The sequence below is a fragment of the Chanodichthys erythropterus genome, chromosome 2 (genome assembly GCF_024489055.1).
Source record: "Chanodichthys erythropterus isolate Z2021 chromosome 2, ASM2448905v1, whole genome shotgun sequence".
NCBI lineage: Eukaryota > Metazoa > Chordata > Actinopteri > Cypriniformes > Xenocyprididae > Chanodichthys > Chanodichthys erythropterus.
The window spans coordinates 24317635-24333657 of NC_090222.1; the positions used below are offsets into that span (position 1 = coordinate 24317635).

General features: G+C 36.8%; 3 protein-coding genes across 3 annotated transcripts; 1 reads left to right on the top strand and 2 right to left on the bottom strand.

Annotated features, from left to right (window-relative positions):
• Positions 1 to 6173: 6173 nt before the first annotated feature.
• On the bottom strand, positions 6174 to 9463 carry gpn2 (GPN-loop GTPase 2). Its single transcript, XM_067394227.1, has 6 exons — positions 9390 to 9463; positions 8469 to 8931; positions 8227 to 8383; positions 7973 to 8133; positions 6377 to 6507; positions 6174 to 6272 (listed from the first exon to the last, which is right to left on the bottom strand). Exons 2-6 carry the CDS (start codon positions 8883 to 8885, stop codon positions 6200 to 6202), a joined length of 939 nt encoding a protein of 312 aa, XP_067250328.1. The 5' UTR covers positions 8886 to 8931; positions 9390 to 9463; the 3' UTR covers positions 6174 to 6199.
• Positions 9464 to 9594: 131 nt separating this feature from the next.
• On the bottom strand, positions 9595 to 13501 carry snip1 (Smad nuclear interacting protein). The gene is made up of 4 exons (XM_067394214.1): positions 13206 to 13501; positions 12889 to 13018; positions 11173 to 11744; positions 9595 to 10678 (listed from the first exon to the last, which is right to left on the bottom strand). Exons 1-4 carry the CDS (start codon positions 13364 to 13366, stop codon positions 10420 to 10422), a joined length of 1122 nt encoding a protein of 373 aa, XP_067250315.1. The 5' UTR covers positions 13367 to 13501; the 3' UTR covers positions 9595 to 10419.
• A 574-nt stretch (positions 13502 to 14075) lies between these two features.
• On the top strand, positions 14076 to 15909 carry dnali1 (dynein, axonemal, light intermediate chain 1). Its single transcript, XM_067398890.1, has 5 exons — positions 14076 to 14262; positions 14383 to 14519; positions 15022 to 15191; positions 15277 to 15455; positions 15724 to 15909. The coding sequence occupies exons 1-5, from the start codon at positions 14182 to 14184 to the stop codon at positions 15907 to 15909; spliced, it is 753 nt and encodes a 250-aa protein (XP_067254991.1). The 5' UTR covers positions 14076 to 14181.
• The last annotated feature ends 114 nt before the right edge of the window (positions 15910 to 16023 follow it).

The window sequence follows — 16023 nt, forward strand, 5'->3', positions numbered from 1 at the left end:
TGTATGCATTCTCCCCATGCAGTAAGCTTGTCTTTCTGGTTTGCTCTATTAAGTACCAAAGCCTGCAGACACACACGAAAGAGAAAATGCTTCCCATATCTTTTGAGGTTGTCAAAGACTATGTGTGTCTTGTGTTTTGGCACAAATTCATCTGTCACTTGGCAGGAGCTGGTCAAAATATGCATTTATGACAACATCATAATCATAAAAAAGAAACTATGCAAGATAAATGTAAATACACTCCAGGCGGCACTACATACAGATAACTGGGTGTGTGCACTGAACATTTTTTGCAAGTTAGGTTAATAATTTCCATATTGTAGAGCCTATACAGTACATGCTTATCCATCTATACATTTCATTATTATTTTATATGAAAAACAATTTTGGTGAGGTAATCACTTGAAGTAAAAACTGAGTTCTGAAGTCAAACCGGTTAAGAAACTGTTTTAGGGGGTTGTGCTGATTGAAATGCGTTAGGAAAGTAAGAAAAGGGAGGGTTGGTGGTGGGTTGAGCTAGTCTGCAAGCAGGAAGTGAAAATGAAAAACGAGAGGGAGGGAGAGAGCACGAGTAAAGAAAATCAGATAAACCACACAAAGTGGCTGAAAGGCAGAATACATTATCATCACAAAATAAGCCCATCTATTTATACTGTGGTTCAGTTTGGAATCTAAAAAGAGATAGAGAAAGAATCTCTTGGGAAAAATATCTTTTAAGGGGAATAACACACCGTCTCTCGTTCTCTGCGCTCCCCACCCCCTCTCTCCCTGCCTGCCTCTCAGTCGAGCTGAAGCTTTGCTGCTTGCAAAAGCGGCACAACTCTGCTTTGGTATCTCAGTATGGGGGATGGGCAGAGCAGAGCAGAGCAGCACAGCGCACAACCTTAATGCAATGCAGAGCCGCTAGCATTGCTGGCCAACTCTAGTTGTGTCCTGTGAAGTAGGGAAATCTTCTCTGGCACTTTGTAAGAGTATATTGAATCTGGGAAATGCATTTCTCCTCAGTGAAATGTATACATATTTCATCTTAAAGCAACGAGTATGGAAATAAGATGAATCATTTATGGGAAATGTGATATAGTGTTTCATATATTTGGACATCTAAAATCTCTTTGTTAAATAACTATTGAATCCTTTGTCAGTGAAAATGATAGCAGGGTTAAGTATATTTTAATAAATATTTAAAGCATACAATAATATACATGATGGTGTTATGTTATACAACAAAAATAGCAAAGTCAAAGGGACATATGGTGAAGATAAAGTTCATTTATGATACAATATATATTTTTTTGGAGAGAGAATAATAATAAGAACAACTAATAAAAACTATTTCATGTCAGTCCCATTATTTTATCTCTATGTGTTAGCAAATCATTTTCATTTAATGCTTTTACTGATCAGTGTGTAAATACCAGATGCTTTTATCAAAGTAGCATTTTTCAAGGCTGTGTTATTTTAGTAGCATTGATATATACAGGGGTCGGACAATGAAACTGAAACAATGGCCAATGTAGCATTGGAGGTTTCACACCTATATATGCTCGGCCTTGTGCCAGTCTTCGCTGATTTACATTCCATCAGTAAGAGCAGAGTGTGAAGGTTGAATTAGCAGAGCAATTGCAATCCACACAACATAATGGGAGATATGTCAGAGTTCAAAAGAGGACAAATTGTTGGTGTGCGTCTCTCTGGCTCATCTGTGACCAACCCTTTTGGTGTGTCCAGAGCCTAATGTCTGCATACCACCATGTAGGACGAACCACATACAACAGGATTCAGAATAAATGCGCACCTCAGCTCTCCTGTTTCCACCAAAACTGTTTGTTGGTAATTCCACAGTCAATATTCACAGTCAGGCTGCTATACCCAAACCTTTGGTAACTCGTGCCAATGCAAAATGTCGGTTTCATTAGTGCCAACGGTGCAAGTCTTGGGCTGTGGACATGTATTGTTCTCCGAAGAGTCCACCTTCACTGTCTTTCCCGCATTAGAAGCTCCAAAGATGCTTAATTCCTGGACTGTTGCTGCCCAGAGTGAAGCACGAGGGTGGATCAGTGATGGTTTGGGCTGCAATATCAAGGTATTCCCTACTGTGCTTGATGGGAGCGTCACTGCCAAGGACTACCCAACCATTTTGGAGGAACATGTGCAAGTAAGGGTTCAAACATTGTACCCTGAAGGGGGTGCCGTGTGTCAGCATGATAATGAACCAGTACTCAGCAAGATTTGTGACAGAATGGTTTGATGAAACATGAAATTGAACTTCTCCCATGGCCTGCACAGCCACTTTGGGGTATTTTGGAGGAGCAAGTCAGAAAACGTTTTCCTCCAGCAGAATCACATAGTGACCCACTGTTATGGAAGAGGAATGGCTCAAAATCCCTCTGGCCACTGTGCATGACTTGTATCTGTCATTCCCAAGATGAATTGTTAGTGTATTGGCCACAGAATGAGGTCCTACACCAAATTAATAGCTGAATGATTGTGGTCTAAAGCCAGGTGTTTCAGTTTCATTGTCCAACCCCATAATATGTTAAATTAGATTTCATTTCAATTTTATTTAAAGTTTTTGTAACTTTTAGTTGTTATTTATTTATTTATTTTTTTTAAATATGCCTATATAGTTTTTATTAACTTTTAGTTTGTTATTTTAGTACTTCAAGTTAAACTCAACGAAAATGAAATTGGCAATTAGCTAAAATGTATTTATTTATTTTATTTCATTTAATGTTTATTTTAAGTAATGAAAATGTTTTGTCATGGTTTTAGATTTTGTAGTTTTATGATAATAACCTCAATTCAAGGTATACATTTTGCTTGTCTATTCCCAACTATTTTAAACTTTGGCAGCTAATTTTTTATGAATTCTCTGCTCATTTGTATATTTTTGAACGTTTTTGAACAATTTACATCATACAAATTCATAGGAAATCACCGACTTGTAACATATAGTCAAACCAAAAATGATTCAGACATTTTTTATGTTTTTGATATATTTTTACGCGTGGGCGCAGGACACTATAGTTCATTTATGTAAGTGAGGATAGCAAAATAAAGTAAACTGTGATATTATACACAAAAATTCTTCAAACAGTGCACTAACAGTAAAACTGAAAAAAATTTGGAACCAAAAATTATTCAGACACTTTGACCTGACCATGTTTTGCTTAAGTGTTATCTGACATAATTCAGATATACAGTTTAACTCTGAGATCTTGTCATATTTTATTACCAATTTTTTAAACTATAGTGAATAAACTGTATTAATGAATGAATTGTTCAAGGTGTCTGAATAAATTTTGGTTTTACTGTACGTTTTCCCGTGACATCAGGTTGGTATTCTGGATCAAACCCATGACCTGTTGCAAGCACCAAGATCTACCAGTCGAGCAACAAAACAAATCAATACAAAACACACAAATCAGTTTTGAACTGTGATATTTACATGTAAATGGTTCACATTTAGAAGATATTTAGTTAAAAAAAAAAAGTAATTAAATCCAATAAATTGTGCTAAATATTGAAAATTTAATGGTTGCAGATTTTCTGTCTTCTTTCTCTAAATAAGTGGCATTGACAATGTCATTTTAAATACATTGATCTTTGCCTACAATGGTTGAGAGAGAATAAAATCTGGAAGACATAGATTTTGCTGAGATTTGCAAGCGAAAAATGAAAGCCAAACAAGTACGACTTTCATCTGTCCTTGTTTGTCAACAGTTTTAATGAGGCAGAGTACAAAGTATGCCACATTTTCTGTGTAAACAAAACCATGTGTACTCAAACCCTTTCATGACCCTCGGTGCGCCAATAAGCCACATGTATACACTGCAGGTAAAGGGAGGAAACTGCTCAGCAGAGCCCTTCATTCAATCAGAGTTTCATTCAATCCCTTGTTCTCAGACACACCCCCACATGGGAATCCATAAAGTAGCAAGAGCAGACACAAGGAAGTTGGTCCTCAGCCAGCAGGTTGCTGGGCAGCCGTCATACACACAAAATTACTCTCTGAAGTGTGCTAGGGAAGGAAGTACCACTCCAGAGAGCCATAGGAAACCATAACTGGGGCATAATCGTGTGTTCGGCACACACTCATGACATTCATAACAACAAAAATATTTATGGTGACTTTTTCATGGTGACTTCATTTGCCTGAGAAAAAAGTGCAACAAAAAAAAAAAAAAAAAAAAAAAAAAAAATATATATATATATATATATATATATATATATATATTAAGGCACTTTTTTCTCAGGCAAATGTATATATATATATAAATATATATATAAAACAAGTCACGGTGACTTAATTTGCCTGAGAAAAAATTGGTTTTATATATATATATATTTTTTTTTTACTAATTTCTATTTGTTTTTCTTTTAGCTGCAATCTATAACAGTTCCTATCTGTCAATTTATTTTGTCAACAGAATTCAAAGATCATGAAATCATAGACCCAAATTTAAAGAAAAAGAGCAAAACAAAAACAGTTTAATATATTTCCTATACAGCAGCAATTTTTCTTAGACTTCAATAGTCACACACCAACAAGTTTCTTTCATACTGAAATATCTAAACTTCTTTTATCACCCTAAATGATGCCTAGAGCAAATACAGTGTCAAGCTTGAACATACTCAGAACCTGTAAAGCAGAAACAGATTTCACATTACCAACTCCATTCCCTGTCTGTCTCCTGTTTTTACCCTACGGATTCGATTAAAATGTGGACTGGATTATGAACCGACATGGATAACGCTTTGGCACATGAGGTTCTAATGACATGCAGTGTGTGCAATAGCATTAGTCCTGTTTGTGCACTTATTGCAAGAATATTACACTCTGTACATTCTTTTTCAGGTATATATAACAGTATATCGCAGCACATACAGTTGTATATAAATGATACCAAGTCATCTGACTGTCACAAGCGTTTTTAGACCGCAATATAATTTTCATACTCCATCCCGCGTTTTCCATGGTTCCCAAACCGAGTGCGCTAAGAGGCGAAGCACTTCTTTCTGGTTCCTGGAATACTTCCGTGGCTCGCACAAGTATGTGTTAAGGTGACTGTGGTGCAGATTTATTCCTAAGGGATGCTGTAGCACTTTCATACATAAACTTAAATTATTAGATCATATTTTACTGATATTAGCAAGAAAAACCTGACCAAAGGACAAGTTCTACAAACACCGAGCACTATCTAACATAGTTGTCATGTCTTCCTCTCGTGTACAATGCATTCCTGTGTTCTTCCGCGGGTGAGAAGGCCTTTTCAAGGTCCAGACTACACATATGAAAGGTGTTCCGGCTCTGCCACAAGTTCGCAAAATACGCGCCCTGTGTCACGAGAGCGAGGGAGAAAACCTGCGCAAATTATTAAACCAAATCAGAACCGTTTATACTGATTTATGAGGGTGTAACCAATGATAAAAAGCAGCATTAATTTCCAAACAAACTGTCGCAAATTTCACACATTTAAGCACGACAATAATGAGATAGTAATGTGTGCCATTTGAATTATACAGTTTTTAAAACGGTCACATTATTAAAATTGAGGCGACTGCAGTTTCCTAAAATTCAATAATAAACGAGGCTAAATAAAGCTGAATAATATATTGTGTGAACAAGTAGCCGTTACGACTATGACCTCTAGTGGTGATATTTTCCGTGCACTGATCAATAAACTGCTCATAAAAGAAAGTCCATGTCTATTTATGCATCAAATATTTCAAGCCCAAACAAGATGTAGATCTATAAAACTGAGAATTCAGTTTTCAGTAACTTTCTATCAGTGCCAGTCAAACTGAAATAAGGATTCATTTTATTGTTGATACATATGTCCATTGTTTCTTTGATAAAGAAACTTGTTTTTTGAATTACAAGTTATTAAAAAAAATACATATTTATAATTATTAAACTTGTGAACTCACATCTAATAAACTGGATGCTTATGTAGATCAATTTTGAGATGCATTTACCTAAAACCATTTTAAGTGCTCAAGACAATGATTTCATTGTTACTAAATGCAAAATAAGTATTTAACAAAAAAAAATTCTATTATTTTATTTTATATTTATTATGCATTTTATTTGCTCCTTTGTGGAAGTTCAACATGTCTACAATGTTTGAATGTGTGAAATAAGACAGCTCTGCTACTTTTTTTTACTTTTTCTTTTTTAATCAATATAAACAAGGGGTTACAAATCCATGACTTCATCCTCCACAGTTTTCCCAGCGGCCTCCACATATTTCTCCTGTACACCAAGAGTTCTGAAATAAATTGTTAAGGACAATCTTTCACGATTGTGACTGCATGAATTAATGGAACATAACTTTAACAAAAAACAGAAAACTAAACAGTATGAGAAGGATACGTGCTGAACTGGAAGTCTGCTCCGACAGCAGCAGACATCATGACCTGCAGGTTCCTCTCCTCCAGGTCTCCAAAGCAGTAGCCATTGGCTTTGTCTACAGTTCTTAAAACTTGCATCATGCTTTCCTTGTCCTGTAGAGAAATAACAATGGTTAAAAGATATGCCACAAAACCACATACGTTTACATTTACATTCATGTATTTGGCAGGCACTTTCATCCAAAGAGACTAAGGGTGCGTTCACACTTGTAGTTCGGTTCGTTTGGTTCACTTGGTCCGGACCAAAGAAGAAAAATAAAAAATTTAGTCCTGGTCCGGTTAGCGTTCAGATTGGCAATTTTATCACTGAACCAAAAGATACCGAACCTTAAGGCACAGGGATACATTTACAACGTGATTGGTCGGCGTTTATGACGTATTGCTTATTTTGAGACGGAACTTACCGAACATCCAAAACAGTGCTGTTTGCTGAGGTAAATGCGCTTGTTGTGTGTGTGTAGCGGGGCGTAGCCTGTGATGGTATTTTGGCCAGCTGGGAACTCGTGAAGAGCTTATAAAATGTGTAAAGTAGTCAAAACACTGGCGGGTATCCATCCGTCATACACACAAACAATCTGCTGTGATGAGCAGACTCGCGTCTATGACGAGAAAAACCGACATGCGTGAGGATTCTGTCCTTTTTAGGGTCTCGTCTTCCTGTTTTTGGTTCGGTTACATGTCTTTGTCCGTGTTGCGTTCATATATCATTCGAACCGCACCAGAGTTCGTTTGGAAGCGTTCACATATGTTCAAATGAACCGAAACTAACCGAGCAATCGCACCAGGGCTCGTTTTAATCGAACCAAACATGACAAGTGTGAACGCACCCTAAAGGTGTTTTCACACTTGGCAGTTTTGTTCAATTAAAATGAACTCTGGTGCGATTGCTCTGTTAGTGCAGTTCACTTGAATATGTGTGAACACTGCAATCCGAACCTTGGTGTGACCAAACAAGAGGACCGAGACCCTCTGAAAACAAATTTTGGTGTGGTACAACTGAAATATATACACAACACAGATAGCAGTGTGCTGTGAATGCTAAGCAAAACAGGACTAAATTTATTATTTTCTTTTTTGATCCAGACCGAAAAAAAAAATCTTCATTTTGTGTGCAACAGAGGAATTTCTGGTGCTATTTTGACTCCTTTGGACATTTTACAAGCAGTTCTTAGATGGTAAAAATACCGCCATACGTACACACATACAATGAGCGCGTTTAGTCCAGCACACTGCATAGTTTTGGGTGTTCGGTATATTCTGTCGCAAAATATATGGCATAAAATATGTTTTATTTGTTCTGTATCTATAGGTCCGGTGTTAAAAATGACAGTGTAAATGCTAAGTCAACCAGGACTAGATGTATCATTTTCTTTTTTTGGTCTGGACCAAAAGACCCGAGATAACCAAAGTACAAGTGTGAGCACACCCTTACATTGCATTCAAGGTACACATTTTATCAGTTCTAGCTTTCCCTGGGAATCGAACCTATCACCTTGTCATTGCTAGCACCATGTTTGAGCTACAGGAAGAATTACAATTACAAAAAGTGTGCACTAACCTGGACATTAAGAGGTACAAAAGACACTAAGCTGTAGTCCTGGATCACTTCAGCTAACTTCACATTCAGGTGGTGAAACTTTTTGAAGAAAGGGTCCGCAGCGAGGTGCTCCACCAAATATGACAGGTCAAGAACCTCAGTGTAGAAGTCTAGATTGAATGCTTTTGAAAGAGAGTTGGTATTAATGGAAAAGTTCATCCACAATTGATTATTTATTCAGACTTTCTGCATCAGTCTGGACTATATCATCTTACCAAGTCTGCCATATTGCTCAATGAGGTCCATTTTTGAGAGCACATTGACATGTGGCAATTCAACATGCAGCATGGTGGACAGGGACGTACACAACACAGAGATGAACTTGGCCGGATCAGCACAGTAATGGGAATCCACCAGATGGACTGCGGTCAGCTGCCAATATCAGATGAAATCAGACAGGAAATACATCTTGATAAATCAGAGAGAAGTTCAGGAAAAGTTCCCACCATGTACTTACCCTAAAATTCCACTTCGACAGCTGCGCAAATATATTCTTGACCGAATTATGATGAGTGTACAGTTCCACCTGACCTGGGCAGTCAAAAAGGAAGTAGCAGTCATGGTGGTGCTTCAGTTTGTTCTCTAACCAGTCCAAGTTTGCCTCTAAATATTCCATAGAGTAGATGAGGCCGCCATTGGGGCCAAGTTTTAGACCGTCCATCACATCATCCAGAGTGACGAGCTCGGATATGTCCACGGCACATGGATAAGGCAACCCTTCATTGGCAGGATCCAGATTTACGACAACCACCTTACGCCCGAGGTGGCTCAGGAACTCCTGCATGCCCCGGCAATAAGTGGTTTTACCTGAACCAGGTGGACCAATCACAACCTGGCCGAAATGTAGAGCTGGTTTTGAAGGATGTGATGCCATCACAATGAAGACAGGTTCACCACTATGCAAACAAACTAGGCTTCATCTAAAAGAGAAAATGACAGCTTTTTAGAAAATAATGTCGAATTGTACAGTTTAAAAGATAATTGACAATGTTTTTACAAATGAACCATGTTCTTATTCAAAAAGTCACCATTTACTTGCATTGTGAAGAATGTGTCTGTCATTCAGGTTTGGAACAACATGAAGCTGAGTAAATTGAAAATTTCAAATTTAAATTGAAAATTAAAAACGAGGTACAACTAAGTTTAATTAGACATTTAACTTTGATTCTCTGGTAATCGTGTATTATTATCCTTAAATGTAAATATTACAGAGCAGATATGATTATGCAGATTTGTGCGGTCCTTGAATAAGTCTGTATGCAGCCGTAAACAAAATATTTTAGACAGAGAAGACAAAACCAAGATAAACTAGAATTAACGTATATTGAAAATGAAATATGTATAATGTCCTAAGACATACATAAAACAAAACACAAACCTTTAAAAGTCAGTGAATTATTTCGCTGCAACATGATGCTAGAAACATGCTGGGAACCGGATGTTTATTATTCCAAAATAAAAGTCCCATAAAACTTAATGCTTTTTATTAGTGAATACAGAAACGTTACAAAACTGTATAAATCAGACGAAATCAGCGTGAAATAGCATAAGATTATCCGTTTATACGGAGAAAATGTATAATTTGAAGGACAAAATGTGAGCTTTATGTTTTCACTGTATATTTGCGATAGTTTCATTCAAATAAGTTTACTAATGTAAACCGAAACATTTAAAATATAACATTATAATCGCTTTTAACAAATAAAATTATTGGACTTCTTAATTCAATGCACATATGACAAAAGAAAGAATGCTTGGCTCATCAGAGGGACCATCAATTTCAGATTTCCTCATTTGCTCTTACGTGTGCAATCAATCAAAAAGGCATACATTCATTATTCTCCATATTTATTTTACAATACAAAACATCTAAAAATCAAATACGACCGTACTGTGAGAGAATAGAAAATTTCTAAAGAAAGATGGCATCTTTTGTATAGCAATATTCAATTTAATATCAGTATTTTCTGAATAACCATGAGGATGATTAACTTGCTGGCGCTCACTAACCATGTCTCTAATAACAGACTATAAATGAAAACACGTGAAACAAGCACATCAATTACATCCGGTAATATTTACAGTAACCAAATCTGGGCATTATATTCACTACTTCAAGAGTATCCAAAATATATGTTTTTTTTTTTTTTTTTTGAGGATAGATTAATTAGTTCTGGCATTAAGCACTTGCTTTGAGGGACAACAATGTACACAGTTTGACGGGATACAAAAGCTATCCACCTGAGAATAAAGTCATACAGACAACTTGGGCAGGCTGAAGCGTGACTGTTTCATTGTCCAGAAGAAAATTATGAATAATTGAGCAATTTACGCTCGACCTGTTCCTACAGGAAATTCTTTCAGAGTCCAGCACAAAACAGGTAACTTTGGTAAACGTGGGACAAGAACTACTCATCCAGGCCTTCATCATCCTCTTCTTCCTCCTTCTTTGCATCAACCTCGGCTGTGTCGGAGAACTCATGAAGGAGCACATACTCTCTGCTGCTGAACCCAAACTTCAGTACATCCTTTTCTTTGAGCTCGTAGTAACGCTGAGGATCTATACGCTGATTGTTTAGGTAGGTGCCGTTACCAGAACCCAGATCGATGATGTACGGCTTCACTCTCCTGCCCGTGGTGCCGTCCGCCCGTGTGAACTCCACTAATCTGGAGATGATAAAAGGCAAAGAGAAAAGGTCAACCGTTATGGGAAGTAATATTTCAGTAATATTTATTTTTATTTTTTAAAGTCGCAATGTTGTGGAAGGAGCAACAGATCTTTTCTTCCATATCGTGATGTACATCTGAGTGAGAAAAAAAGGTAGGACTTGGTTCTATACTTAGTAGGTGATAGGAGGCAGATATGAATGCAAGTTTGCAGTCAACAGGCCCTTTTCACATTTCTGGGGGGTTCTCAGAAGCAGAAGTCATCAAAGATGGGTAACCCTATGATGGCGAATGGAAACTACTACATATATAATTTTTGAGTTTCCATTTTCTCCAATTTGTTTCAATAGTAAATCCATGATAGCGTTATTAAATTAGTAAATGCTGTAGAAATATTGTTCCTTTTTAGTTCATGTTAACTAGAGTAGTTAACTGATGTTAACAAATGAAACCTTACTGTAAAGTGTTACCATGCTATCTTTTGTTGTTCTGACCTGTACTGAAAAACAGCATGCTGTTTGGAACAAGAAGGGTGGTCGATAGGAATGTCTGCAATCTTCCTCTGCCGTCCAAGTAGATACGCACTCTGTCTGTGGATGTACATGACTGGAAGTGGCTCGTCATTCTTAAAGGGGTACAAACGCCATCTTCTTTTGGGGATTCGGGCCTCAGGAGGCTCATTATACTTGATCACCACCCCCCTGAATGTATTGGTATCTTCCACCAAGGCACCTGATAGTTCAAAGTTGGGCTTTTCCTTCTCAGGTGCAGGGGCAGAATCGCTATCCTGTTGACCACCGAACTCATTTGCCTCGTCATCACCACTGCCACTCTGAGCCTCCTGTCTGAGGCGATTCTCACGCCGTCGTTCATTATGCCGTTCCCTCTCAGCCTGCTGTTGCTGTTGTAAGTGGGCATCCCGTTCTCTTCCCCTATATCTGTCCTGCTCTCTGTCTCGCTCTCTTTGCCGTGGACGATCTCCCTCCCTTTTTACCCTGCGGTCATTTGAATCATCCCTTCTCTCACGATGCCGATGACTTTCAGACCCTCTGTGATCATCTTGCTCCTGTAATAAAAACAAAATCTCCACTTAGAATGCCTTTTTAGTTACTTTCAAAAACAACAACAACAACAACAACAACTAATATATATATATATATATATATATATATATATATATATATATGTGTGTGTGTGTGTGTGTATGTATGCTAGTCTGTAATGCTGTAATATAACTATAAATAACAGTTTTTGTAAACAATGAAAATTGCTTATTAAGTATTCTACAATAAACAAAATTTTATATACACAAAAAAACAACAATAATAATAATAATAATAATAATTTGTATTTTAAATTCCTATTAAAGAAAATAATATAGCTTACTGTATTAGGTCTGCGATGCTGTAATGTAACTGTAAATAACATCTTTTGTAAAAAAATATAAATATAAAAATACAAATATTCTAAAATATCCACAATTTAACAAAAAAAATAAAATAATAATTTGTATTTTAAATTTCTATTTAAAAAAATTATATAACCTACTATATTATTATGACTATATTGGATGTGTAATGTAACAGTATATAAAATCTTTTGTAAACAAGGTAAATCAATATGCTCACATATATTCTAAAATAAATATCCACAAATTAACAAAAATAATAACTTGAATTTGAATTGGCTATTTAATAAAATAATATAGCATAATGCATGATTACTATATTCTATCTGTAATGCTGTAATGTTTCTGTAAACAACAATGAAAAATTATGATAAAATATTTTAAAATACCCACAATCTAACATATTAATAACATGTATTTTAAATTCATATTAGAAGTAAATAATAATATATATCATTTATTATAATCACATTTTTCCCCACCAAGGTCCCTCCAAAACCCTCGAGCTATCTCGATCACAGAATGAGCTTCCCAGAGACATTTAACGCTATATTTTAACACATTAACTTGAACAATTAAACATTTTATAACCCCAAAACAATTAATAAAACTCTATTAGTTAGATTTAATGACCACTGGAGTATATTTAGATAATTTCCCTCACGTTAGAGAGAACATACATTAAGAAAAACAATACATCAACAGCTAAATCACATTCAACACCTTACATTCATACAGCTTTCTCATCAGTTCATGACATAACTCGGTACAAGTTGATTTGTATCTGTTGAACTCAACTCACCCGCTTTAACCTGACGTCGGTGCTGCGATGCGGGCTTCTGCTCCTCCGGGGCCGAGGTGACCTCTCCTGCTGTCTGCCCGAGGAACGGTCTCTTCTCGCTGGCGATCTGTCCTTTCTTCTGACTGGTGATCTACAAATACAGTTCAGGAAACAGTCTGTAAGAAACCACTGGCTACAAATAAAATGACCTGTTGATCCTCCCCACATACTACACTATTTTTAAGGGAATGGCCAAATGAAATAAAAAATAGGAGCAATCTCTTTATTCGGCTGAGCTGTCATGAAGATAAACAGGCTGTGAGATCTAAGGCGCTCACCTGCTGTCTCGTCGTCTCGTTGGAGGGCTGTTGCTGCTTCGGCTGGAGCCTGAACTGGATCGACGTGTCCGCGGAGGCCGCGCGGGACTCACTTTTTCTTGCTTAATTTTCGTCTTTACAACCCGGCCAGGAGATTCTCTGTGCCGTCTCTTGTTATCCATTATGATATGAGCTCGCCTATTAGCTTCGTAGAACGTAAGAGTCGTTCATACCAAAGGAGAGCATGAAAACAGATTCAAACCACATTTACGAAACTTCCATGTACACTTCCGGTTCGATGATTGTACGCTGAAGAAATCTGTCCCCATTTCTCTGGAAAGCAATTTAGTTCCGCTTTCTTCAGGGATTCAATGTACCGTTTTTTAAAAGAGATTGAGATTATAGAGAAATTAAACAAGAGAAATGTTAATAATATACAATAAGTAACCATTTTTAACTGGTTAAATTATGCAAATAGTAAAATAAACATTATATATAATTATAATAAATAAATAAATTAAAAAGTGTCAGAGCGTAATAAAAACTAAAAAATAAATCAAAAACAAGTATACAACGAGTAAAAGGATGCATTCGTCTATAAAAATCATATTTGATATTACCATGGATATTACACGCGCCAATAGCCTTTTTTCTTTAACATGTACGTTACGTTAGTGCCACCCAGTGGCGAAATCTCTTTTTCTGTTTTAGAACAGAAAAATATATAAAAATAAAATACCACAATATATTTGTGTAATTTATTTTAAAAGGCTTAAAAGTCATACATATTTAATCGATCATTTTTAGCAGTATACTTCGACTGGTTCACTCCCATGGACTGAAGACCTGATGGGACACGCGCGGTTGTTATAGCAACAAAACGAAACTTCTACAGCGCTACAGAGGGACCTTGAAGTCTTCCCAAGCTTTATACGTTACCAAAACGCAGAATTTGAAGCATTTCTGTATATTTTCTTGGCACTTTTACATCATAAGCATGATTCCTCCGTCTGACTCCTTGCTGAAGTATGATTATCCGGTGTTAGTGAGCAAAAATACAGAGAGGAAGTCTCCAAAGGTAAGCAGTTATTGTATGTCTACGAATAAAAACAAACCTGCAAACACTGTAAAGTATACCTTGTTGTTGTAACAAAGCCTTAACAATTGATATTTATTTCTTCCTTTACATTTCACACAGAGCCGTCCTTTAAAAGTGAGTCCCCAACAGATGGTTGACTCCGGCCCAGTCCCACCTCCACCCAAACCCAAGAGTCCCTCAGCGGATGCCAGCAAGCAGCAAACCGAAGATATCCTAAATGCCATTCTACCACCAAAGTAAAATAAACCCTTACAATGATTAGTAATTTTTTCTTCAACTGGGTGTTGCAACTACCATAGCATGGTAGTTTAGTTGCAAATGTGTTTTATCACATTACACAATAGTTAAACATTTTGGGCTTAGTAAGATTCAAAAAAAAGTAAAGGTAAAGTTTTTTAAAGTAAAGACATTTATAATGTTACAGAAGATTTCTATTTCAAATAAATGCTGTTCTTTTGAACTTTCTATTCAAAGAATCCTGAAATAAATGCATCATGATTTCCTCAAATATTTTAAGCAGTACAACTGTTTTCAATATTGATACTAATAAATGTTTCTTGAGCAGCAAATCAGCATATTAGGATGATTTCTGAAGGATCATGTGACACTGAAGACTGCAGTAATGATGCTGAAAATTCAGCTTTGCCATCACCGGAATAAATTACATTTGAAAATATATTAAAATAGAAAACTCATACAATTGGAACTGTTTAAATCGTACAAATGGTTCTGTCACAGGGAATGGATGGAGGACAACCAGTTGTGGGTGCAGCCAGTGTCCAGCGCTCCATGCACACGAATGGATGTTATTCATTTGCAAGAACAGCTGGACAAAAGCCTGCAGGAGAGACAGGCCAGAGAGACGGGCATCTGTCCGGTCCGCAGGGAGCTCTACTCTCAATGCTTTGGTAAAAATACACATATTCTAAATGAAGTGTCATATTAATAGCTCTTGATTCATTTACATGACATTCCCTCTTTCAAATCTCTTAGATGAGTTAATCAGACAGGTCACCATTAACTGTGCCGAGCGGGGCCTCCTGCTGCTGCAAGTAAGAGATGAGATTCGCATGACCATCGCTGCCTATCAGACACTGTACGAGAGCAGCGTGGCCTTTGGCATGAGGAAAGCACTTCAGGGGGAACAGGGAAAGTCTGACATGGAGAACAAGGTCCTTATAGGGATAGTTCAACCAAAATCCAAAAACGTACTTTCTTCTGTGGAACACAAAAGATGATGTTTCAAATGTTTCTTTCTTTTTTTATCCATATAATGAAAGTCAATCGCATCTAAAACAACATGACTTTTGTAGGAAAAAAAACAGACATTATTCAAAATATCTTTTGTGTTCTACAGAAGAAGAAGAAAAAAAAAATTATCTTTAAAGCAAGACCTGACAATTATCATTTTCTACTTGGTGAGATAAAAACTCTTGGTAGATTTCAGAGTTGGAGAGCGAGAAGCGAGATTTGGAGAGGCTATTGAATGAGCAGAAGGCTAAATGTGAGGCCATCGAGAGACGGGAAGCAGAACGGCGGGAAATTGAGGAAAAGAAGCATGCTGAGGAGGTCCAGTTCCTCAAACGAACCAACCAGCAACTCAAGGTAAAGCAGAGATCATCATAATCAGGATTTATGACATTATTTTGCAGACTCTAATGATTCCATTTATTTTTAGGCACAACTGGAAGGCATAATTACCTTGAAGAATAAAGCCTAGATATTATTAGAATAATAATA

Excerpts from the sequence above, each read along its gene's own strand:
- snip1 (XM_067394214.1), bottom strand. The coding sequence starts at position 13,366 with ATGGATAACAAGAGACGGCACAGAGAATCTCCTGGCCGGGTTGTAAAG. Across the intron at positions 13,019-13,205 it reads ACGAGACGACGAGACAGCAG|ATCACCAGTCAGAAGAAAGG; the intron begins GTGAGCGCCTTA and ends CTGTATTTGTAG. Across the intron at positions 11,745-12,888 it reads CCGACGTCAGGTTAAAGCGG|GAGCAAGATGATCACAGAGG; the intron begins GTGAGTTGAGTT and ends TTTTTATTACAG.
- dnali1 (XM_067398890.1), top strand. The coding sequence starts at position 14,182 with ATGATTCCTCCGTCTGACTCCTTGCTGAAGTATGATTATCCGGTGTTA. Across the intron at positions 14,520-15,021 it reads AATGCCATTCTACCACCAAA|GGAATGGATGGAGGACAACC; the intron begins GTAAAATAAACC and ends GTTCTGTCACAG. Across the intron at positions 15,192-15,276 it reads GCTCTACTCTCAATGCTTTG|ATGAGTTAATCAGACAGGTC; the intron begins GTAAAAATACAC and ends CAAATCTCTTAG.
- gpn2 (XM_067394227.1), bottom strand. The coding sequence starts at position 8,885 with ATGGCATCACATCCTTCAAAACCAGCTCTACATTTCGGCCAGGTTGTG. Across the intron at positions 8,134-8,226 it reads TGAGCAATATGGCAGACTTG|CATTCAATCTAGACTTCTAC; the intron begins GTAAGATGATAT and ends CTCTTTCAAAAG. Across the intron at positions 6,508-7,972 it reads TTGTACCTCTTAATGTCCAG|GACAAGGAAAGCATGATGCA; the intron begins GTTAGTGCACAC and ends ATTTCTCTACAG.